Here is a 26,046-nt window from a genome sequence, read left to right as displayed (position 1 = left end):
AAAACAGATACACACAAAAAAAACGAAGGTCACTTTTGTACACTGACAGTACAGTGAACTGACAGCCTCTATCTAGTTATGGAATTGTCATTGAAGGAATGTCTCTGGATTCAGTGCACTGCAGGTTCATGTTACGAAAACAACAATAAAAGCAAAGCCTAGAAAAATACACAATATTTGGCTGGTGGCTTGGTTGTCATCACTTCAAAGATTGGTGTAAAGGACCTTTTGGTCTTAGGCTGTCTGTGTGTCATGGACCATCCACGCCTCTTTCAACTTGGGGTAGTATTTCTTGAAGGCCTCCTCCTCAGCACAGGTGAGCATGGCCCGGTAGGTGTGCAGCAGCAGGTGGGGGAAGCGGGAGGTGAAGTAGGACACAAAGCCTTCTGGGAATGAGCCGAACGTCTTATGGAGATCAGGAATTTCATTGTAATGGTTACTCTATGGGAAACAGCATACAGTTTATAGAATGTCACTTGCACACATTTAATGAGGTTATCAATACTGAACAAAAATATAAATGCAACATGTAAAGTGTTGGTCTCATGTTTCATGAGCTGGAATAAAAGATCCCTGAAATGTTCCATATGCACAAAAATGTCTCTCAACTTTTGTGCACAAATTTGTTTCCCTGTTAGTGAGCATTTCTCCTTTGCCAAGATAATCCTTCCACCTAACAGGTGTGGTATATCAAGAATTAAACAGCATGACCATTACGCAGGTGCACCTTGTGATGGGGACAATAAAAGGCCACTCTAAAATGTGCAGTTTGTCACACAACACAAACCACAGATGTCTCAAGTTTTGAGGGAGCGTGCAATTGGCATGCTGACTGGAGGAATGTCCCCCAGAGCTGTTGCCATAGAATTCAATGTTCATTTCTCAACCATAAGCCGCCTCCAATGTCATTTTTAGAGAATTTGGTAATCACGTCAACTGACCTCACAACCACAGACTACGTGTAACCACGCCAGTCCAGGACCTCCACACCCTGCTTTTTCACCTGCGGGATCATCTGAGACCAGCCACCCAGACAGCTAATGAAACTGAGGAGTATTTCTGTCTGTATTAAAGTCCTCTTGTGGGGAAAAACAAATTCTGATTGGCTGGGCCTGGCTCCTCAGTGGGTGGGCCTATGCCTTCCCAGGCCCACCCATGGCTGCGCTCCTGCCCAGTCATGTCAAATCCATAGATTAGGGCCAAATTAGTTTATTTAAATTGACTGATTTGCTTATATGACCTGTAACTCAGTAAAATCTTTGAAATTATTTCATGTTGCGTTTATATTTTTATTCAGTATATTAAAGGAGGTTGTAGTCACACAAAGAAATATGTCCATACCTTATGTATTTGATTAATTCTGATAACAATCTTTATTTTTTCAATAATGAAATAATTATTAATGTTACACAATGAACTACTTATACCAATATAGTGTTTAATTCGAGTAGCAGCACCTTAGAGACTGCTGCTGTCACGACTTCCTCCGAAGCTACCTCCTCTCCTCCTCTCCTTGTTCGGGCAGGCTTCGGCATTCGTCGTCACCGGCCTTCTAGCCACTGCCGCTCCTCATCTCATCATTCCATTTGTTTTGTCTTGTCTATTACACACACCTGGTTTATATCCCCTCATTAGTACTTGTATAAGTGTTCCCTCTGCCCCCTTGTCCTTGTGGGTGATTGTTTAATGTGAGGAGAGAGTAGCGCGGCTGAGCTACGTGTATTTTGTATTGCCAGGGTATACTTTCCCTGTGTGCCTGTTTTGTTCCAGTGCGCCTGTTTTGCGCATTTGACTATTTGAGCTATATCTGCGTAACTCAGTATTCCGGAATAAACTCTGTATTCTGTGATTTACCCTCCTGCGCCTGAATCCTTCAAATCACCCATCACAGCTGCCCTATGTACATAGTCAATGAACACTGGTCACTTTAATGTTTGCATACTGTTTTACCAACTTCATATGTACAGTGCATTCAGACTTTTTCCACATTCTGTTACGTTACAGCCTTATTCTAAAATGGATTAAATTGTTTTTTCCCCCCGCTCATCAATCTACACACAATACCCCATAATGACAAAGCAAAAACAGTTTTTTAGAAAGTTTAGAACGTTTATCAAAAATAAAAAACTTAAATATCACATTTACATAAGTATTTAGACCCTTTCAATTGATTCAATTGATTGGACATGATTTGGAAAGGCACACACCTGTCTATATAAGGTCCCAGAGTTGACAGTGCATGTCAGAGCAAAAACCAAGCCATGAGTTCGAAGGAATTGTCCGTAGAGCTCCGAGACAGGATTGTGTCAAGGCACAGATCTGGGGAAGGGTATAAGAAAAATTCTGCAGCATTGAAGGTCCCCAAGAACACAGTGGCCTCCATCATTCTTAAATGGAAGAAGTTTGGTACCACCAAGGCTCTTACTAGAGCTGGCCGCCTGGCCAAACTGGGCAATTGGGGTAGAATGGCCTTGGTCATGGAGGTGACCAAGAACCCGATGGCCAATCTGACAGAGCTTTAGAGTTCCTCTGTGGAGATAGGAGAAACTTCCAGAAGGACAACCATCTCTGCAGCACTCCACAAATCAGGCCTTTATAGTAGAGTGGCCAGACGGAAGCCACTCCTCAGTAAAAGGCACATGACAGCCCGCTTGGAGTTTGCCGAAAGGCACCTAACGACTCTCAGACCATGAGAAACAAGATTCTCTGGTCTGATGAAACCAAGATTGAATTCTTTGGTCTGAATGCCAAGTGTCAAGTCTGGAGGAAACCTAGCACCTCCCTATGGTGAAGCATGGTGGTGGCAGCATCATGCTGTGGGGATGTTTTTCAGCGGCAGGGACTGGGAGACTAGTCAGGATCGAGGCAAAGATGAACGAAGCAAAGTACAGAGAGATCCTTGATGAAACCTGCTCCAGAGCGCTCAGAACCTCAGACTGGGGTGAAGGTTCACCTTCCAACAGGACAACGACCCTAAGCACACAGCCAAGACAATGCAGGAGTGGCTTCGGGACAATTCTCTGAATGTCCTTGAGTGGCCCAGCCAGAGCCCAGAAGAATGGGAGAAACTCCCCAAATACAGTTGTGCCAATCTTGTAGCGTCATTCCCAAGAAAACTTCGATGATGTAATCGCTGCCAAAGGTGCTTCATCAAAGTACTGTACATAAAGTGTCTGATTACTTATGTAAATGTAATATTTCAGTTTAGATTTTTAATACATTTGCAAAGAATTCTTTAAAAGTTTTTGCTTTGTTGTTATGGGGTATTGTGTGTAGATTGATGAGGGGGAAAAAACATTTTATCAATTTTAGAATAAGGCTGTAACGTAACAAAATTTGGAAAAAGTCAAGGGGTCTGAATACTTTTTGAATGCACTGTATATACTGTATTCTAGTCAAGGCTCATCCTATTTAACTACTGCTGTACACACCTTTTCTATCCATATACTGTCTATACACACCATTATATACACAGTGCACAAAACATTAAGAACACCTTCCTAATATTGAGTTTGTCTTGTTTGCAATGAAACTGTCTCTGTTTGTAAATAATTAAATCTGAGACATCAGTAGGAATCTGAGCATGGTACTTTCAAAAAGTTAGACCTACCATTCCACCCCAGGCCTACAGACGAAGAAAAATGTAAGCTTTAACTGCTGGCTACTCTTCTTCCTTGGCTTAACCCAACAAGAGAAGGTCACAAGTGCTTCCCTAAAAGCTGTCTGGGTTTTAAAATATTATATTGTACAGAAAGTGAATAGCTTAATCAATTGATAGTGACAGAATTAGATTACTTCCCAAGCAAAGTACATGTTTTGTCTCCTCGGCTATAGAAGGTTGTAGCTCAGCCTCTGAATGTCAAAGTGATATCCCCATATGCATCGGAGTCACGTCTTTCTCTGGTATTTTACAGCTTGTTTCTAGCATTTAAAAAATTGTGGACCAAAGCGCTGTTATAGATCACTTTATAAATCAGATCAGTTGTATTTTCTTCCAAATCTTAAACTAACAAGGGGTAGGCCTGTGCTTTTTGCCATTTTCTTTAATAAAAAGTAGGCCTATGGCATACCATCTCATACCCCCTCAATTTGAGTCTTGGTTTTAACTTAACAGCTCTTCACTGACACAGAAGCAGTCTATTTAAAGAGTGCATAGTGGATGGAGGAATTGACCGACAAATCTATGGATATAGCAGCCTATAGCCTAATTTTGTCTGTCAAACAGATAGACCTACCTCTTATTTCTTAAATAGGAAGACAAATAGGCTCCAACATAAAGCCCTCTTGTTGTTAGTAAAGTCGAATTAAAATGAAGACAGTTTAAATGAATGCCTACTCAGATTTGCCTATTTTCAGCACCATGAGCTGTCCATTTCCAATTGATTGTGCCCCTGCTTCAAGTTTCAGCACCACAATGTAAGTTACTCGAATCTGGCTTATTATGATGTCAATAAGTCTGATAAATTGGCCAACATCATGGGCAAGAAACATATTGTTTTGAATAAAATCAATTATAGTATTAGCAAGCTATCAAAGTTGACCTTCAGTCCTCCTTCTCATATTCGCTCTCTCCTTCTCAAACTGAACAGAACATAGGCTATAGGCTTGTCCACATACAATATTTTTTGGGACTAGGCCTAATCAACAGAAACTAATTCGGAAGAAGCCTTTGACTCCCCCTGAACTGCCACTGTAGGCCTACACAGCACAGCCATTGGTTAGGCAGCACATAAACACGTTTTTGATCAATAAGAGAAGAGCAGGCCGGGGCTCAGGGTTGGAATATCCATAGCAGTGTGTAATGCAGCCTAGTTTTATTTACACCATCCCAGCAGCTATCATAGAAATATAACTTTGCTCTGTGCTTCTCAGAGCATGCACTTTGTAGCCTATAGCCTGTGGATCATTTGATTGAGACCACACTAAATAGCCTATAGGCACACTTGATATTGCGCGTCCAGTGGAGAATCAGAGATGAGGGGCGCATCGGACACAGCGATATATAGCCTAATAAGCAACTAATTCTAAAATTTCATCAATTACAAATTACATGACCCTCCCCTAGAGTTAAAACTAGACTAGAGTTAAAAAATACTAAACCCTCCCTTGAGGGTTTGAAATTGGAAAAGCATGACCCTCCTCCATTTTCCTTCAGGTACCCATTATGTAAATGTCGATCATTCCCTAAGCATTCCGATGCACCTGCGATAACATCTGCAAAATGTGTACGAGACCAGTAACATTTTATTTCATTTTGATAATATACAAATACTAGAATAATACAGTACATATCAATAGATATTATGTAATTCATTGCCAATGGACAGAACACACTTACCTTGTTTCTTATGGCCCGTAGAAGACATTTAACGGAGCCCTCTTCATATGCTCCTTTGCGTTTTTCTAGATCTGCAGAGGGAGGAGCGACAGCCAGTAAACAAACAATGATAATTACATATACAGTATAGCAAGAATTGATCCAGAATTATGTAATCAAAAGAGGCCAAGAAAGGAGATGTTGCTGTAGCCTGGTCCAGATCTGTTTTAGCCAACACCTCTTTCAATCATTGTCATGCCAGTCATGACGCTCTTGATTTGGACCAGGCTAAAGTGGCTGTGATATACAATACGTAAATTATATTAAGGCCTCACAGTCTGTTGGTGTTCAAACACTGATCCTCAGACACTAACTTTTTCGCAAATCCTCAGTGATATGTTTCATCCAGTTCCCCTTGACCACTGTTTCTGCCTCTGACTCCAGCTGATCGATGATTGCCTTGTTCAACTGCTTCAGCTGTGACTGTCCATCAAGCCAGTCACTCACACCCTACAGGGGAAAAACATGGCTTTAATTCCTCAAATATCTCCTTTATTACCTTCTAGCTTTGTAGCCAATAGAGTCCTCGATTACTAGCCTGAGTACCAGACTGTTTCTGCTCCACTGTATTCCAGTTTAATATGAAGAAACAATTTCAGCTTACCAGGAAAAAACGGACTTAATGAACATCCTCTGATGAGCTGTGGGCTATTTTAACCAATGGTTTAAGATGATCCATTGTCTGACAAACTTGGTATCCACAATGTTCTCATTAATGACAAGGACAAACAGCTTCAATGGAGAATCCAGAAAGAAAGACAGCTAAAATGAGGGCTATAGTATTGCCACTTGTAGTTATATTTACTGTATCCCCATTGTAGTTATTCTGGTGAGCTTTCTTCAGGGAATAAAATTGCTTGATTTTATATTATATCTAAATGTGAACAATGAAACTTGATTCAGACCTGGAAAAACTGCAGTTGTTTCTCCGGGCTCCAGAAGAAGGGGTGTTTGAGCACGCTCTCAGCAGAAGGCCTCCTCTGGGGCTCCTTAGTCACCATATATTTTATCAGGTGTTCGGCCATGATGTCCTCTGGGATAGACAAGACCAAACACACAGTCACCATGAGGGGGTTGAAAACCAAGATACTTTTTTCATTCAAAAACATGGTGATAAAATGATTTCCTCTGAACCAATGTGATGATTTCAATGAAGAAAGACCCAGTAGTGTTGCTTGCAACATCATTTCAGTTGACAAATATGATGAGAATATTTTTAAATGACAGAGCTTAATCAAACATTTTATCAGGCCTCTCTCAAAGACAACATTTGAGATCACTATTCAGTAGGATCAAATTCTGGCAATTTGTGCATGTAAAAACTGTCGCTCTGTCATTTTACACCGCTTGTGCGGTGTACACTCTGTCATTTTACACCGGTTCGGCAATTTACCGCTCTAACATCCGCTCGCTTTGCACTGAGGTGGAAGGGGTGGCAATATTTGAGGTGTGTCTTTAAAAACAAGCGCAAAAGTGCCAATTTCATGAGGCGCTAATGGGAGATTTAAGACCTAGCAGAAGCAGATTAGCAGTAACGCGGTTGATAACAGTCAGAACTTCTGATAACCCCAATAGTACGTGAACGCCACATTATGCTCATGAAACGAGAGATGCGGTTTATGATATCATGGTTCCGACCTCATCTTATTTATAAATATTGTTTTGTTTAAAAAACAACAGCAATACAAATAAAATAAAAACATGTAAGTTTTTTGTTTAATTTAATTAAAAACCTAAATACGTTTGCATGATTGCCGTCCATGGCTTTATGGTGAGATCGTTCATGGCTCGCATGCAATGCAATTTGGAGCCGTCTACTATTTCTGGAGAAGTGCGAATATAATCTGTAAAAATATTCCATTATGTTTATAAAACATTAAATTGTGGAGCAGTATAACGGTGAGTGGACAATCCCCCTTTCTGATTACATTGGAACCCTGCATGTCCAGCTCCTGTGAAAGGTTTGGATGTGCGTAAAACCCTCCATAATCTACGTTGCCTTAATATTAGATGCCCAGAGGGAGCAATTATGGTGCCTGTAACTGTAGACATTACCTATTTAAAACAAGTCCTTGTTAAGTTTTGATTCACATTTTCTTCAAGTTATTCACTGTCTTTTTAGGCCTTATCAATAGTGAATGTAATATTGCTTATTGACAATGTTTGGCATGTCCATGGCTCAGACATAATTTTATTTACAGTAGGCCTAGCCCCTATATCAGTACATTGCTATGTTTAACAATGTACACTATATATACAAAAGTATGTGAACACCCCTTAAAATTAGTGGATTCTGCTATTTCAGCCACACCCATTGCTGACAGGTGTATAAAATCGAGCACACCGCCATGCAATCTCCATAGACAAACATTGGCAATAGAATGGCCTTACTCTGTGACTTTCAACGCGGCACCGTCATAGGATGCCACCTTTCCAAGAAGTCAGTTTGTCAAATTCCTGACCTGCTAGAGCTGCCCTGGTCAACTGTAAGTGCTGTTATTGTGAAGAGGAAATGTCTAGGAGCAACAACGGCCCAGCCGTGAAGTGGTAGACCACACAAGCTCACAGAACGGGACTGCTGAGTGCTGAAGTGTGTTGCGCGTAAAAATCGTCTGGCCTCGGTTGCTACACTCATTGCCGAGTTCCAAACTGCCTCTGGAAGCAATGTCAGCACAAGAACTGTTCATCAGGAGCTTTATGAAATGGGTTTCCATGGCCGTGCAGCCGCCACAAGCCTAAGATCACCATGTGCAATGCCAAGCGTCGGCTGGAATGGTGTAAAGCTTGCCGCCATTGGACTCTGGAGCAGTGGAAACGCATTCTCTGGAGTGTTGAATCACGCTTCACCATCTGGCAGTCCAACAGACGAATCTGGGTTTGGCAGATGACAGGAGAACGCTTTGTGGCACAAGTTTGGGGAAGGCCCTTTCCTATTTCAGCATGACAATGCCCCGTGCACAAAGCAAGGTCCTTACAGAAATGGTTTGTCGAGATCAGTGTGAAAGAACTTGACTGGCCTGCACAGAGCCCTGACCTCAACCCCATCGAACACCTTTGGGATGAATAGGAACGCCGACTGCAGCCAGCCCTAATCACCCAACATCAGTGCCCGACCTCACTAATGCTCTTGTGGCTGAATGGAAGCAAGTCCCCGCAGCAAAGTTTCAACATCTAGTGGAAAGACTTCCCCGACAGGTGGAGGCTGTTATAGCAGCAAAGGGGGGACCAACTCCATATTAATGCCCATGGTTTTGGAATGAGATGTTCGATGAGCAGGTGTCCACATCCTTTTGGTAATGTAGTGTATTTTCATATTGAAGCCATGCAATTACTTGGAACAATGTGGACTGCAAACATGTTCAACATAATGAGTAAAGTCTGGGATAAGTCTATATTTTGTTATTTTGTCTCTGTAGACTATTTAACAAATTAGGCTATAACGGAATAACATTTGAATTGGAGTTGATGACAACGCAATACATGAAAAACTGTAAATGCTCAACTTGAAGATACCACATATTTAGCCATGGAGCATGTTCTGATTGGCCAGTGAAGGGTCAAGCCTGGGAAACCTACAATTGATGTATTCATCAAATATCACTTTTGCTACAGCACCCATAATTCCCCATGTGAAAATAGTACAAATATTTTAGACAACCCGGAACCTATAGCGCTGCACAATAGCGCTAAGATTTACCATTGTGTTAGGTTTGTTCAAATAGAGCCTCTAAACTCATATGAGACCAATAGCGTAATGGTTTTAGTTAATCATAAGCACAATGTTTCCAGTCATATATTTATCAATAATTACATTTCAAAAACCACAACCATCAAAAGTTACATGATGCCACTGCAAAAAAAGGACTCTTTGCCTTTAAATTAAGTAGTACTCTAATGATCATTTCAGAAACAACCTTTCAGTTGTACACTAGTTTTACCATGTTTGTCTTTCTGTAATCCGTCGAGGTTATATTTTCCATCCTCGATATTACCAGCCCTCCGATTGGGTTCCCCAAAGGGATGTTTGCCTCCTGTCAACACATAGTAAAACACACAGCCGGCAGAGAAGATGTCCACAGCACTGGTCTGTGGAGGAAGAGGAGTGTCTTTAATAATAGTTATTTCAGTACAGTACCACCATCGTTACTAGTTCCAATCTACAGGCAACCTAACAGAATAGTTCACACATTTGTAAGACTTTTTTAGACCCCCAAAACCAGAATAAGACCCTCAATGTTTATTGGAAAGGACCATCCAGCTCATCGCCATGCACTTTCACCACCCTGTGAAGTTCATTATAACTGATTTCATCTGTAGCCTAGTAAACGGCATGGTTTCCGAAGTCATAGTGGGTGGACCACACAACATATCATCGCCTCCAAGTTTAACTCCAAGTTTAATTCATTATGATGGTTATTATATCAATATTTGCGCATAAAGCCGTAATTTGTTTGTTCTGTCTGTAAAATTTATAATGTGAGAAATGGCATATATATTTTTTACTTTCCAAGGTTAGAATGCTTGTCACTGGTTTCAGTCCGCGAAGGTCAAAATGATTTTCTTTAGTAAAACACTGGAAGAGACATACAAGTATTAGTGAGCTGATGAACCCCAAGCATTCTAACCTTGGAAAGTAAAAATATATATGCCATTTCTCACATTATTAATTTTACAGACAGAACAAACAAATTATCTATCGGCATTCATAAAATTGTACGGAAACTTCCTGATTCCATCACATTTTTAAAAATATGGTATGACTTTACTGGCATAAAAACTGTGGATGGAAAGTGGTAATTATTTTAGCCCTAAAAGTGGTCTAATGTCGAGCATAGTCCACATCCCACACCATGGTTGTGTAGATGGTGCCTATCTTTCTTATTTATGTATAATATACTGTAGCTTGATCTCCACAATAGATGATCAACTTTAATTTTAGGTTGAACTGTACCTTTGAGCAATGGGCCAAACCTTTAAATAAATTATTATTTACTTGAATAAGGAAATCCCAATTAGCCTATTGCACCGCATTTCTTTCTCAATTATCTCTGAATCTGTAATGACTTGAGCTGTTCTCTGGTCCAGTGTAAAGATCAGGGGTCACTCACAGGGTTTCCTTTCCTGCTCTCATCCAGGACCTCTGGGGCGTTCCAGCCGATGGTGCCAAGGGCTCCCGACCTCATGCTGTAGCTTTGTCTGTCCTCCGCCAACTGCTTACTCATCCCAAAGTCTGAGATCTTGACCATGAATGAGTCAGAGTCTTTTTTCAACAGGATGTTGTGGGGCTTCACATCACGGTGGACTGGGGAGAAAAGATCAGGATGGAGTTGAGGGAAGATCTGATCAATGATAATGTAAGGAAAAGTCATGAATACCGTAACTTCACTAGGATTATCTACAGTATACAGCATATCATTATAACCTATGTTGTGAGAGTGCAGGTGTTTCAGTCCTATCATGGTCTGTTCCAGCAGCGTCACTGGTTTCAGTCCGCGAAGGTCAAAAGGATTTTCTTTAGTAAAACACTGGAAGAGACACACAAGTATTAGTGAGCTGATGAACCCCAAGCATTCTAACCTTGGAAAGTAAAATAAATAAATATATAAACGCAACATGTAAAGTGTTGGGCCCATGTTTCATGAGCTGAAATAAAAGATCCCAGACATTTTCCATATAAACAAAAAGCTTATTTCTCTAAAATGTTGTGCACAAATTTGTTTACATCCGTTAGTAAGCATTTCTCCTCTGCCAAGATAATCCATCCACCTGACAGGTGTGGCATATCAAGAAGCTGATTAAACAGCATGATCATTACACAAGTGCACCTTGTGCTGGGGACAATAAAGGCCAATCTAAAATGTGCAGTTTTGTTACACAACACAATGCCACAGATGTCTCAAGTTTTGAGGGAGCGTGCAATTGGCATGCTGACTGCAGGAATGTCCACCAGAGCTGTTGCCAGAGAATGTAATGTTAATTTCTCTGCCATAAACCACCTCCAACGTTGTTTCAGAGAATTTGGCAGTACGCCCAACTGGCCTGACAACCGAAGACCACGTGTATGGCGTCTTGTGGGCAAGCGGTTTGCTGATGTCAACGTTATGAGCAGAGTGCCCCATGGTGGCAGTCAGTTATGGTATGGGTAGGCATAAGCTACGGACAACGAACACAATTGCATTTCATCTATGGCAATTTGAATGCACAGAAATACTGTGACAAGATCCTGAGGCCCATTGTCGCGCCATTCATCCGCCGCCATCACCTCAAGTTTCAGCATGATAATGCATGGCCCCCAGTCTCAAGGATCTGTACACAATTCCTGGAAGCTGAAAATGTTACAGTTCTTCCATGACCTTTATACTCACCAGACATGCCACCCATTGAGCATGTTTAGTATGCTCTGGATCGGCGCGTACAACAGCGTGTTCCAGTTCCCGCCAATATCCAGAAACTTCGCACAGCCATTAAAGAGGAGTGGGACAACATTCCACAGGCCACAATCAACAGCCTGATCAATTCTATGCAAAGGAGATGTGTTGTGCTGAATGAGGCAAAGGGTGGTCACACCAGACACTGACTGGTTTTCTGATCCACGCACCTACCTTTTTTAAGGTATCTGTGACCAACAGATGCATATCTGTATTCCCAGTCATGTGAAATCCATAGATTAGAGCCTAATTAATGTATTGCAATTGACTGATTTTCTTATATGAACTGTAACTCAGTAAAATCTTCGAAATTGTTCATGTTGCGTTTATATTTTTGTTCAGTATATATTCTAACATAGATAATCATGATGTGAGACTTATATAATTAAGTTTGATCCCCTTGGATAAATCTGAGAATAAAATAGTGAGTCATTCAATTAGACCTTATCTAAAGAGGCGGCACACTGCTCGATGGCAATGTATAGGAATTGCTTGTCCTTCTCAGTGCAGAAGTAGCGGACGACATGGGGATTGTAGTCCAATGTAAGAAGCAAAACGACCTCTCGATCAGCATAGCTTTGTTTTGCTAGTTCAATTCTCTTCACTGCAGCAGGACGCTTGTTGGCATCATCACAAAGGAAGAAACCCCTGGAGGACAGCGGTAGAGAAAGATAAACATCTAGTCAATGAAGCGATCATAAGGACATTTTTGCTACAAAGAGCAAAGAGGGGTTTAGGGTTACAAACACATTTACACAATAATGTTTAAGCTGGTTTACCTGAACACAATTCCATCGGCACCTTTTCCAAGATCGTTATTGGTGTAGTATGTGATCTTTCCAACTGATTCCTCATCTGATGCTATATCAAAATTACAACACTGTGTTAAGACAGAAAATACCACCCTACAGAACCTTTATTGTCAAGACACAGAACCTGATCTGTTAAATCATAGACTTATGAGAATTATACAGATGTAGGATCTTAATTTGAGCAAGTTTGATACCACAGGAAAATAATCCTGAAGCAACAGGAAAGGTGAATTATTATGTGGATTATAATTAACGGACATTTGTGTAAGGGTTGATACATTTTTTGTATGGGAAAATCCAAGTCTGACATGTTAAAGTGAAAATAACAAACTTCAGAAGCCTTTTCAAACCTCAAATACACTACAAGTTTTACATTTCCTGCATTTCAGGAAAGTTCTCCTTCAACAGGGTGATCAAATGAAGATCCTACATCTAAAGTAGGCCTAGCTACAGTTACACATTGTGTTAGCATAGCACCTATTGCTGTGTTGCATTTAACATAATCTGTAAGGAGTATTGAACTGCATACATGCAGTTGTAAATTCGGAACCAAAAAGGGGGAATACTCTTTGGTCAATTGGATCTTTAGGTGTGGTTCTTGGGTGGTTATAACAAGCATGTCAAAATGGTTGAAAGCTCACCACGTTCAACTGATTGTCTTCCAGTCCCTGACAATATATTGGAGGCAGGAGGTAATGCAGGACCTAAGATTGGATAACATCATACATACAGTGAGGTCCATAATTATTGGATCCCCTGATAAATATTAGCAAAAAAATACAACAAAATAAATAATACAATACTGTAGCTTGCATAATATTGTATTAATTTTTACATTGTAGAATAATAGTAAAGACATCAAAACTATGAAATAACACATATGGAATCATGTAGTACCCAAAAAAGTGTTAAACAAATCGAAATGTATTTTATATTTGAGATTCTTCTAAGTAGCCACCCTTTGCCTTGATGACAGCTTTGCACACTCTTGGCATTCTCTCAACCAGCTTCATGAGGTAGTCACCTGGAATGCATTTCAATTAACAGGTGTGCCTTCTTAAAAGTTAATTTGTGGATTTTCTTTCCTTCTTAATGCGTTTGAGCCAATCAGTTGTGTTGTGAAAAGGTTGGGGGTATACAGAAGATAGCCCTATTTGGTAAAAGACCAAGTCCATATTATGGCAAGAACAGCTCAAATAAGCAAAGAGAAATGACAGCCAATCATTACTTTAAGACATGAAGGTCAGTCAATACAGAACATTTCAAGAACTTTGGAAGTTTCTTCAAGTGCAGTCGCAAAAACCATCAAGCGCTATGATCAAACTGGATCTCATGAGGACCACCACAGGAATGGAAGACCCAGAGTTACCTCTGCTGCAGAGGATAAGTTCATTAGAGTTACCAGCCTCAGAAATTGCAGCCCAAATAAATGCTTCACAGAGTTCAAGTCACAGACACATCTCAACATCAACTGTTCAGAGGGGACTGTGTGAATCAGACCATCATGGTCGAATTGCTGCAAAGAACCCACTACTAAAGGACACCAATAAGAAGAAGAGACCAGCTTGGGCCAAGAAACACGAGCAATGGACATTAGACCGGTGGACATTTGTCCTTTGGTCTGGAGTCCAAATTTGAGATTTTTGGTTCCAACCGCCATGTCTTTTTGAGACACAGAGTGTGTGAACAGATGATCTCCGCATGTGTATTTCCTACCGTAAAGCATGGAGGAGGAGGTGTTATGGTGTGGGGGTGCTTTGCTGGTGACATTGTCTGTGATTTATTTAGAATTCAAGGCACACTTAACCAGCATGGCTACCATAGCATTCTGCAGCGATACGCCATCCCATCTGGTTTGGGCTTAGTGGGACTATCATTTGTTTTTTAACAGGACAATGACCCAAACCACCTCCAGGCTGTGTAAGGGCTATTTTACCAAGAAGGAGAGTGATGGAGTGCTGTATCAGATGACCTGGCCTCCACAATCCCCGACCTCAACACAATTGAGATGGTTTTGGATGAGTCGGATGGCAGAGTTAAGGAAAAGCAGCCAACAAGTGCTCAGCATATGTGGGAACTCCTTCAAGACTGTTGGAAAAGCATTCCAGGTGAAGCTGCTTGAGAGAATGCCAAGAGTGTGCAAAGCTGTCATCAAGGCAAAGGGTGGCTATTTGAAGAATCTCAAATATAAAATATATTTTGATTTGTTTAACACTTTTTTGGTTACTACATGATTCCATATGTATTATTTCATAGTTTTGATGTCTTCACTATTATTCTACAATGTAAAAACATTTTAAAATAAAGAAAAACCCTTGAATGAGTAGGTGTGTCCAAACTTTTGACTGGTACTGTATATACTAATACAATTGCTCAGATAAATATATTTGGATTAACATGTAATAAAAAAAATGTAAAAGAAATAGAGTTCAAACGACACGTAGCCTTTTTCTTTAATGTTTTATGAAATTGGAGAACACATTGGGAGGGATCTATCTTAGACCATTCCTCCATACAGAATCTTCTTTCCAGATCCTTGATATCCTTCTTTTTCTCTTACGGACGGCCCTCTTCAATTCAAACCACAGGTTTTCAATGGGGTTCAAGTCCGGAGACTGAGATGGCTATTTCAAAATGTGGATTTTGTAGTCAATTAACCATTTCTTTGTGGAGTTGGATTATTGCTTGGTTTAATTGTCTTGCTGGAAGATCCACTTGCGGCCAGGTGTCAGCCTGGCAGAGGCAACCAAGTTTTTGGCCAAAATGGCCTGGTCCTTGGTAAAGTTCATTATGCCATTGACCTTAACCAGGGCCCCAGGACCAGTGGAAGCAAAATAGCCCCAGAACATCTAAGATCCCCACCATATTTTACCGTAGGTATAAGGTACTTTTCTGCATATGCTTCTATTTTTCAACGCCATACCCACCACTGGTGTGTGTGGCCAAAGAGCTCTATTTTCACATGGATGGGAACTAATTATATGGTTAGATAACATGAAAATAGAGCTCAACCACACCAGTGGGTGGTTTGGTGGTAAAATATGGTGGTGGATCTTTGATGTTATGGGGCTAATTTGCTTCCACTGGTCCTGGGGCCCTTAAGGTCAACGGCATCATGAACTTTACCAAGTACCAGGACATATTAGCCAAAAACCTGGTTGCCTCTGCCAGGAGGCTGACACTTCCAGTATGATAATAACCCCAAGCACTAATCAAAATCAATTGACCACAAAATCAACACTGTGCAATGGCCATCTCAGTCTCCTGTAGTTTGAATTGAAGAGGGTAGTCCATAAGAGCAGGCAAAGGATATCAAGGATCTGGAAAGATTCTGAATGGAGGAATGGTTTAAGATCTTTCACAACGTGTTCTCCAATCTCATAAAACATTTTAGTTAAAGGCTCAGTGTAATTATCTTCGCAAGGGGAGGGTGCTAGAGTATTGAAAACAGGGGTGCCAATCATTTTTACCCCTATCTTTTTAGAAATGTTTTGTATTACTTGTTAAAAATATATGTAATACCTTGCTAAAACCAAGTATAGAGTTTATTTGTTATAATTCATTGGTATTAGATTTAAAAGGTGATCGAATAGCTCCTGATTTGTAATGTCATTAATGCATTTATTTTGAAGCAATGTTTTAAAAAAAATGTACAAGTGAATAGGTTGGTTTACTTTTAAGTTTAAGTTTCCCACGTATCTCGTTAAAGTTTTGACCAATGAGGTAACTTGTTAAGTTGTGGCCAATGGGAGAGTGGACTGGTTGCTGGGAAAGAAAAGAGAGGGAAAGGCTGAAAGAAGGGAGAGAAGTTAGTGGGGTTGGTGAAGGAAAAAACGACCAAAGGAAACGATAAAGAGAGAACAAAACCATACCTACAGAGTTTTTTTTAAGAGAAATCCTGATTTTATTTCTATAAGAGAGTGTTTATTATTTCGTTAAGAAAGACCTAGTGGAGACTGAAGCTGCCGTCGCATTGTGGAGACATTCAACATTCTAGAGCAGGGGTGTCAAACGTACGGCCCGCGGGCCGGATCAGGCCCGCAAACGGGTTTAATCCGGCCCGCGAGATGATTTAAAAAAGAAGAAAAAAAAGAAGAAAAAAATTGCAATTTTTCTATTAAATAAACTGCTGTTCCAATTGCGTCCACTGGATGGCGCAATAGCAATTGTGTTAAGCAAGCAAACTGTTTATACCGGGGCAGAGCAAGTAGGTCAAGCACGTGCAGCCAATGAGCTACTTTGTTTTGCCCGCGATATTTATTACGGCTTCTACTTTTAACATTATGTGCTTTGGCACCCTCATTGCCCCAATATGTCTCTGTCAAAAAAGAGAAAAGTGGACGCAGAGTGCAGAGTGTTCCAAGAAAAATGGTCATCCTATTTAATCACGGAATTGAATGGGAAAGCTGTATGTTTGGTGTGTTCAGAGCATGTTGCAGTGCTGAAAGAATATAACCTTCGTCGCCACTATGTGAGTCTTCATGCCGACAAATATGACAACTTTCAAGGACAGCGGAGATGAGAGAAGGTGAATGAACTGTTGGCGGGTCTGAAGAAACAGCAGTCTGTGTTTACTCACAGCCGAGACATCAGTGACGCTGCAGTGAAAGCTAGCTACCTCATTGCTAATGAAATCGCAGTGGCTTCAAAACCATTTAGTGAGGGTGAATTTGTAAAAACATGCATGATGAAGGCAGCGGAGATTGTGTGCCCTGAAAAGCGGCAGGCTTTTGCAAATATCAGCCTGACAAGAAACACAGTTGCAGACAGGATTTCCGATCTTTCAGTGGATTTGGACAGCCAGTTGAAGCAAAAAGTAAAGTCATTTATTGCGTTTTCGGTTGCAATTGATGAAAGCACGGACATTACAGATGTTGCACAACTGGCCATTTTTTCATCCACGGAGTTGATGACACATTGACCGTCACCCGACGAGTTCGTGGAGTTGGTGCCGATGACAGATACAACGACAGCAGCTGATATTTTTACCGCACTCGTCGGCGCGCTGGACAGGGTCGGAGTGGACTGGTCCCGCGCTGTCAGCCTGGCTACAGATGGTGCGCCCTCAATGATTGGGAAAAAAGCAGGCGTTGTGACAAAGTTCAGAGAGAAAGTGCAATCTGCAAATGGAGGACGTGATTTTTTGACTTTTCACTGTATTTTGCACCAGGAGGCTTTGTGTTGCAAGTCATTAAAGATGGATAACGTCATGAAGGTGGTCATCCAAACTGTTAATTTCATCCGATCCAGAAGCCTGAATCACCGTCAGTTTGACAGCCTTCTCAGAGAGAAAGACCACATCTATGGCCTGCCATACCACACTGAGGTAAGATGGTTAAGCCGAGGTGCTGTGCTGAGGCGTTTCTTTGATTTACGAGAAGAAATTGAACAGTTCATGGAAGAAAAGGGCAAACCAGTGTTAGAATTTCATTCCGCAGAATGGATGCCGGACCTTGCATTTATGGTGGATGTTACAGAGCACCTGAATAACTTGAACAAACAGCTGCAAGGGCGCAACAAAGTTGTCACGCAGTATTATGACAGCATACGTTCTTTCAAGTTGAAGCTGTCATTGTGGGAGACGCAACTTGCCGGTGGTGATGCAGCTCACTTCCCCTGTCTGAAAAATGTGTGTGCGACCCAACATGTGGCAGACATGAAGCGGTTCAAAGATAAAATAACGGGACTGTTACGGGAGTTTGAGCAACGCTTTCAAATTTATGTTTATATGTTTTTATGTTGATGTGCTATTGTTTTTAATTGATTTTATTTTATTTGTATATTTAACCTATTCTTGACTCTGTGGTTCTTGCACTTGTTTGGGGAACAGGATTTCATTATTTGTATCTACATTTCTGCCTGAGAAATGACACCCTGATATAGTTCTGTGATCTGTGAAACAGTTCTGTTAATCACTGAGGCATTGTGTGTTTGTGTGTTCTTTGTCCTCAGAACTTTCAAATAACTTGAGGTGTTTTATGATTAATAGTGATGTTGTGCTTTTGGACACTGTCCTCAGGTTCCAGCTTTATGTTTATATGTTTTTATGTTGATGTGCTATTGTTTTTAATTGATTTTATTTTATTTGTATATTTAACCTATTCTTGACTCTGTGGTTCTTGCACTTGTTTGGGGAACAGGATTTCATTATTTTTATCTACATTTCTGCCTGAGAAATGACACCCTGATATAGTTCTGTGATCTGTGAAACAGTTCTGTTAATCACTGAGGCATTGTGTGTTTGTGTGTTCTTTGTCCTCAGAACTTTCAAATAACTTGAGGTGTTTTATGATTAATAGTGATGTTGTGCTTTTGGACACTGTCCTCAGGTTCCAGCTTTATGTTTATATGTTTTTATGTTGATGTGCTATTGTTTTTAATTGATTTTATTTTATTTGTATATTTAACCTATTCTTGACTCTGTGGTTCTTGCACTTGTTTGGGGAACAGGATTTCATTATTTTTATCTACATTTCTGCCTGAGAAATGACACCCTGATATAGTTCTGTGATCTGTGAAACAGTTCTGTTAATCACTGAGGCATTGTGTGTTTGTGTGTTCTTTTTCTTTAGAATTTTCAAATAAACTTGACGTGTTTTATGATTAATAGTGATGTTGTGCTTGTACTATTTTGGACACACTGTCCTCAGGCTCCAGCTTTATGTTGTATGTTGATCGTATTAAAACAAAGAAAACAATCTGAAGTTGTTGTTTTTAAGTTATATATATACCATGATTTTTCCGGTCCGGCCCACTTGGGAATAGATTTTCCTCCATGTGGCCCCTGAGCTAAAATGAGTTTGACACCCCTGTTCTAGAGGTTAGCCTAGCATCGTGCAAGACATGGAGAGAATTGCTTGTGACGATCAACGAGTTCGGGTTTCCAACGGATGTCTGTTGCTGCTACGGAGTACTGGCTGCATTGATAGCTGTGATCGCTGTGGATCTTGTGAGGACACCTGCACGGAACTACTATATTTTGCTGAGGCATTATCTACAAGTAGTGAGTAACTACAAATGTGGGGTGGACTTCGGGACTTTATGTATGTCGTCATTTTTTTATGAGCTCCAACGCGCGCCCAGGGTTTAAGCAAGCTTGCAAATAATTTGGACATGGGTTGTGGAAAAATCATTGGGGTTTATTATTTTTATTTCTTCTGATGTGATACATTGAAAATTTGATTAATATAGATCTTGAACCTTATGTCTGTTGTATTGGTGGAGTCATTTACTGTTTCAGTTTCATTTAATGCATGGGAAAGCATATCCTTATAATAATAACCAAGTCTATAATCATTCTATCTGAAGTTAATACCCTATTTGTCATTCACCCTAGCAAGTTTACAATAGGGATTCTTATTGGAGATGTCCTTCTCACCTAATATCCCATGCTGTTCAGATATTCTAAATAAGGTAATATTGTGAGAGTCAAATTCGAGCCTGGTGAGAGGGTTACATATATATATTTCTCTAAACAATTGTATTAGTATAAAATAATACAATTCCCTACTTTTTTTATTTTTTACTTACCATATAGCTCAGTATTTGTATTATTTATTTAATACAGTCTCAAGATTGCCAATAATGATGGATCCGACTGCATATAACGCACAAAATCATGTCATTGAGAACTACCATACCATATCCACAATGGTGGATATATACCATACATTTTATTATTGCCAATAAAGATAAGCCTAAAGAGGACCTGAGAGAGAAATTATTAAATACAACACCTGGCTGAAGATGTCCTCTAGATCTCTCTGAAGAAGAATATCCTTGAACTTCAAAAGGGCCCCATAGAGGGAGGGAGGGAGGGAGGGTGGGAGGGAAGGAAGGAGGGAAAGAGAAAAAGACAGATCTTTTGAGGAATTGTTATTTCATAAAGGGCAGGTGTCTGTATATTACAGACTGGGTGATGAAGTAATTAGAAATGAAAACAGACAAACATTGAGAGTATAATGGTCAGTTATGGTCTGCCTCTTTTGTCTGTCAAGACAACCACTTACAGAGACTGACAGATTTCACTTTAGTTGTGACTTGGTTAAATGTTTACTTTACCTTAATAAAACTAACATCAGAGAGTAGTTTATGTTCTTAAACACAGAATGGGGGAAAGTGTGACAAATGGTAAATGTGTAAAAAGTTAATATATTCTACATAACAGTAGTCTTGTAAATTGCACCACTATCAAGAGGAAGAGAGAGGAATGTACCCAGATCGTTGACTAGATAACGGTCGTGTTTCAGCAGACTCCTGTAGAAGGCTGATTTCACTTTTGGCCCTCTTGACTGTAAGAATGGGTACAACGTTCTCATCTTGTCCTGGCTGGTCCGGGAAGTGTGAATATTAGAGTACTCCTCATCACTGATCATGTCATTGCTGAGCAGATCATCTGCTATAGGCATCACCGTGTGGACCCTCTGGATGAGAATAGCCATGTGTCTATCCACAAAATCGGCACCTGATAGTCAGGTTAGAAAAGAGAGAGTTAAAATTATCAAGCCAATATTAGACAATCACACTTGATTCCCACAATCACGTAAATGTGGCCCTAAGTGGACAAGACTAAACAGGTACGAAGCTGGGAAGTTTTGTTTTCATTTATGTTCGAAACACACAACATAAAAACTACATTATAGTATGTGTCCATGTAATATCAATGGTGTAGTATTAATGCTCTCTAGCAGTATGATTCTTGCTACCTTTATGTCATTTATTATCATTACTCACAATGTGAATCTTTTCGGACCCTTTTGATTTCATAACTACAAAACATGGTAGACAAATTATATACAAATACAGCAATTTCACTACAGCAGTTGTAGAAAAAGTAAATGACAAACATTTTTTTGTTGATCCCAAAGCAAATATGTCACATTACCATCTGAAGACATGGCAGCAAACTAAGAATGGAGAGAAGCAGCTTGCCCTGAAGAGGGAGAGAGAGAAAGAGAAGGAGAGAGGGAGAGAAAGAGAGAGGGAGACAAAGAGAGAAAGAGAGGGAGAGAAAGAGAGGGAGAGAAAGAGAGGGCGAGAGAGTGAAAGGGAGAGAGGGAGAGAAAGAGACGGAGAGAAAGAGGGAGAGAGGGAGAGAAAGAGAGCATTTCAAGTTACCTTTTGAAACTTTAGCAGCACAAAGAAAGAGGAAATGACTTGATGTTCCACTTTCATTCTTAACAGAGCTACATATATCCAAAATTAGTATACCATAAAAGTTATTTGTTGGCTCCCTATAAAGACACTGTTCATCTTCATTTCAATCATTTGTAAACAGTGTTTATTTTGAACATAAAACAATGCATTAAACATTTCTCAAGGGTAGAAAAAAGCTTATAGGCTATCCCCTACAACTGATAAGCTAGTTTTACACACTTTGGTACTGTATGTTCTTTACGTTCACTTCCTTTTTCATCTCACTAATCTTCCCTCAACAATGTTAACTTTTTGTCTCCAGATATCTGTTTCTGAGTCATGTTTTATGGTCTTATGAGGGTCTTCTACTCCAAGCTACTAACTTCCTGAGTACACCCAGAAATATCCAGTTTAATCCTGTCCTCATTTCACATATAACCATATCCTTGACCTTGACCCTTTTTAAAACTTTGATAAACCTTGTCAAAATCCAAATGCATACTGTATAAAGAGATCCTACTTACGGTGCCAGATAACTTCTTCTGCTCTCGCTAATGTTGCTAGCTTGTGACACATACACCGAATGAGGATATATTTCCGCTGAAAATGGGATGGGTTAGAGGCATTTCCTAAAAGTTCAGGTCTACCAGTAACACTAACAATGCAGGAAGTTATTTAATGTGCTAAGGTAATGGAGAGTGTAGAGAAGTCATACGCCCTTAACCTAAACCAGGAAGTTAGAAACACAGTATGAGTGAGAAAACAGATGTACACTACAGATGTACAGCACGCTGTAGAGTAGCTACTATACATAAAACAGCAGGCCATAAGGCCGTATTCAGTGAAAAAACTATAACAAGAATAAGTCAACAAGTTTCTATGGACAATGAGAAAAGCATGTTTGAAATTATTATACATTCAAGTTTCTTTATTTCACTCAGTAGGCCTGATGTTTGTATTGTTGAGTGAATAACATAAGTCCAAATCTGCATTCCTGCAGGACCGGAAGATTGATGATGATTTTGACTTATCCCAGAAAACCGATATCTGGGTTTCATTGAGAAGAGGCCAACTGTCTCTAGTCCACTATTCTGCTGATGAATACTCATTTCAGCAACCCCTTCATGAAAGGTTATCTAAGGGTCCAGATAGTATTACAGTACTCACTCCAGTGCTACCCTGGATCATGCCTGTCCTGCATTGACATCTGCTGGCCTTAGGAGGACGATACTATACTACCAAGAGAAGAGTCCTACTTTGCTGTACATGGCCTTGAGGTCAGAGACGGAAGAGGAAGCGAGACATCACACTCCCTCCTTTGTTTCTGGTTCACATACAGTCAATGAACTAAGCAGACCAGACCCAGCTGCTAATACATTGTTGCCTGTGGGAGAGCCACCCCTTAAGTAGACTGGAACTGTAACAATTATTTTCAATGGTAAACGGCCTGAGTGGGAGATCTTCATTCATCCATCATCTTTGCTCGAGGCCTCTAGGGCTGCGCTCAGGAGAGTGGAATGATCTGAACGTTGTAGATATAATTTTTTTGTATAGAGCTGGCATCATTCCCCATTCTACACTGAACAGAAATATATAAACGCAACATGCAACAATTTCTAAGATTTTATTGAGTTACAGTTCATATAAGGAAATCAGTCAATAGAAATACATTAATTAGGCCCTAATCTATGGATTTCACATGACTGGGCAGGGGCGAACTCATGGGTGGGCCTGGGATGGCATAGGGCCTGGCTCACACTTGGGAGCCAGGCCCAGTCAAAATGAGTTTTTCCCCACAAAAGGGCTTTATTACAGATAGAAATACTCCTCAGTTTCAGCAGCTGTCTGGGTGGCTGGTCTCAGACTATCCCGCAGGTGAAGAAGCCGGATGTGGAGGTCCTGGGCTGGCGTGATTACACGTGGTCTGCGGTTGTGAGGCCAGTTGGACATTCTGCCAAATTCTCTTAAACAACGTTGGAGGCGGCTTATGGTAGAAAAATTTACATTCAATTCTCTGGCAACAGCTCTGGTGGGCATTCCTGCAGTCAGCATGCTCCCTCAAAACATGAGACATATGTGGCATTGTGTTGTGTGACAAAACTGCACATTTTACAGTGGCTTTTATTGCCCTCAGCACAAGGTGCACCTGTGTAATGATCATGCTGTTTAATCAGTTTCTTGATATGCTAGTCAGGTGGATGGATTATCTTGGCAAAGGAGAAATGCTCACTAACAGGGATGGAAACAAATTTGTGCACAACTTTTGAGAGAAATAAGCTATTTGTGCGTATGGAAAATGTATGTGATCTTTTATTTCAGCTCATGAAACATGGGACCAACACTTTACATGTTGCATTTATATTTTTGTTCAGTATACATCATTGGACAGGAAAAGTCGCAACGCTCGCTCACTATAAAAACATGGGTGTTTTATTAGACAAGTTTAAAAGATTGACGTTTCGGCCAGGGCATGGGGAAGACAATTAGGGAGAACTCTCTTCAGCTGGTGGTGCTAATGAGAGACAGTGTGGTAGACCATACAGGTTGTTACTCAGGGTGTGCTGTGGTCAATGTCTCCACCTAGTGATGAAAAACAGAAGTAAAACCAACAAACAACTGGAAAACTGGACAAGCTTTTTTCAACTACAGTAGGTGTAATTGATATACAACCATTACTATATAATTTGTTGAATATGTTGGGCTTTGAAAAATAAACAACATGGCTAAGCAAAACTAGGGATGACAACAAAAAACATCAAAAGCTTAGGCAATGACAGAGAACCATGTCTTTTCTACATAATATACAATATTTCAGCACTGTATTTCCATCTGAACATTCTGTAAAGTCGAACTCGACCCAGATGGATTCCATAACAGCACAGTGCACACATTAATAATCTATGTAATTAGTTTGTATTCTGAACATAAATATATTAGATATTAATTATACCTTACGACAACAGATAGTCATAATTAATCATCCCTTAGTATTACAAGTTTGTGTCATAATAAAAACACATTTGATCCATAAACCTTACTGAGCCTTGTGATAAGACCTCTTACCAGGATGAGGAAGGTCTTCCACTTCCTCTGGTGGAATCATAGACTTATAAGGGTTGGAAGCAGCTGTTAGAAGGCTTTCTCCATAACAAAGGTCCCCAAAATTCTGAAGGTCAAAGGTTAACACTGCGCTTCACTGTGTAGTGGTCTGTGACTGTGTTACTGCACATCCTGACAACAATGCAGTGGATTGTGAATGTTAGCGTTGGACTTATCAATTGTGAAATACAGTTCTCATGACAAAATGTAAATCGTTTGGAACTCGTGAGAGCATGTAAGCATGCCATTATCATGTGCAATTAGTCAAGTCATGTAGGACAAGAAAACGATCACACTTTTGAGCAGTGTGCATCTTATCTGAAGTGTGCTGAGGATGAAATTAAACAAAGATACACTGTTAATAATGTACCACAACAATGATTGGTCATAAGTCTACTATATTTTATCTGCATGCTTCATATTGAGGAATATACTTGAGTTTGCAACCACAGGGTAAAATATCCAGCTATGCCACTATGAGGAGATGCTCACTTATGTGTTGTTGAAATGTAGTGGACACACCTTGGCTTCATGCCATTTTGTTCTTCAGAGAAGGAATGGGACATCTAGCTGATGTTGACCACTGAAGTTATGTTGACAAATCAAGAGTTCAATTCAGTAGACTTTACACAATAGACACTGTCCATCGCAGTTCTAAGTATGTTAGAAGCATTGCACTTCAGCCTTCATACCTGCTTGTGGGTAGTTTGAACTCAACTGTTTTTATTATGTGGTCCTATGGATTCATGGTACTACCATTACATTTTCTATTTTGTAATTTTTCTATGCATGAATTTCATGTTACTATTTTAGCATTGTTCACACATTTGCTAAAAGAAAGTCACACAATAACCATTCAAAACAAACAAAGTTATAGCAACTTTAATAGAAATGAGTTTAAATTACTATAACTCAATTTTTGCATTAGTCATTCTTCATACAAAAAGACAATATTAAAAATGGTTACAAAAAAATACATATAATTAAAATCTGGAAATCCTATAGAGGGGGACATTTCCCTGGGGAATATATCAATAAATGAATGAGAAGTGCAAAGTTGTTTAGTCATCAAATGCCACATTTTGGGCACAATACATATAATATGACATAGGCTTGCTGCATAAGACAAGATATAATAAATATACAATATTCTTCAAGAATAAAACAAAAACAATAGATCTCATGACTGCATAAC

The 26,046-nt window shown here is 40.0% G+C and overlaps 1 protein-coding gene across 3 annotated transcripts; it reads right to left on the bottom strand.

The window, feature by feature from the left end:
- Nucleotides 1–15: 15 nt before the first annotated feature.
- LOC123491183 (serine/threonine-protein kinase/endoribonuclease IRE1-like) lies at nucleotides 16–22,409 on the bottom strand. 3 transcript variants are annotated; one of them, XM_045221059.1, is made up of 15 exons: nucleotides 22,277–22,409; nucleotides 21,502–21,549; nucleotides 21,351–21,385; nucleotides 20,833–21,081; nucleotides 20,354–20,401; nucleotides 13,259–13,321; nucleotides 12,585–12,666; nucleotides 12,249–12,453; nucleotides 10,800–10,902; nucleotides 10,486–10,679; nucleotides 9,316–9,463; nucleotides 6,283–6,410; nucleotides 5,692–5,827; nucleotides 5,339–5,409; nucleotides 16–441 (listed from the first exon to the last, which is right to left on the bottom strand). In XM_045221059.1, exons 4-15 carry the CDS (start codon nucleotides 21,056–21,058, stop codon nucleotides 235–237), a joined length of 1,611 nt encoding a protein of 536 aa, XP_045076994.1. In that variant the 5' UTR covers nucleotides 21,059–21,081; nucleotides 21,351–21,385; nucleotides 21,502–21,549; nucleotides 22,277–22,409; the 3' UTR covers nucleotides 16–234. The 3 variants fall into 3 exon arrangements, with proteins under 3 accessions (XP_045076994.1, XP_045076995.1, XP_045076993.1); XM_045221060.1 differs by lacking the exon at nucleotides 21,351–21,385 and having other exon boundaries at nucleotides 21,464–21,549; XM_045221058.1 differs by lacking the exon at nucleotides 21,351–21,385.
- Between the last annotated feature and the right edge of the window lie 3,637 nt (nucleotides 22,410–26,046).

The sequence above is a fragment of the Coregonus clupeaformis genome, chromosome 7 (genome assembly GCF_020615455.1).
Source record: "Coregonus clupeaformis isolate EN_2021a chromosome 7, ASM2061545v1, whole genome shotgun sequence".
NCBI classification, from domain to species: domain Eukaryota; kingdom Metazoa; phylum Chordata; class Actinopteri; order Salmoniformes; family Salmonidae; genus Coregonus; species Coregonus clupeaformis.
Note: the sequence above shows the minus strand (reverse complement) of the source record. Positions and strands in the feature narration are given on the sequence as shown.

Excerpts from the sequence above, each read along its gene's own strand:
- LOC123491183 (XM_045221058.1), bottom strand. Across the intron at positions 5,410-5,691 it reads CACTGAGGATTTGCGAAAAA|ATCTAGAAAAACGCAAAGGA; the intron begins GTTAGTGTCTGA and ends CTCCCTCTGCAG. Across the intron at positions 442-5,338 it reads TACGGGCCATAAGAAACAAG|AGTAACCATTACAATGAAAT; the intron begins GTAAGTGTGTTC and ends TGTTTCCCATAG.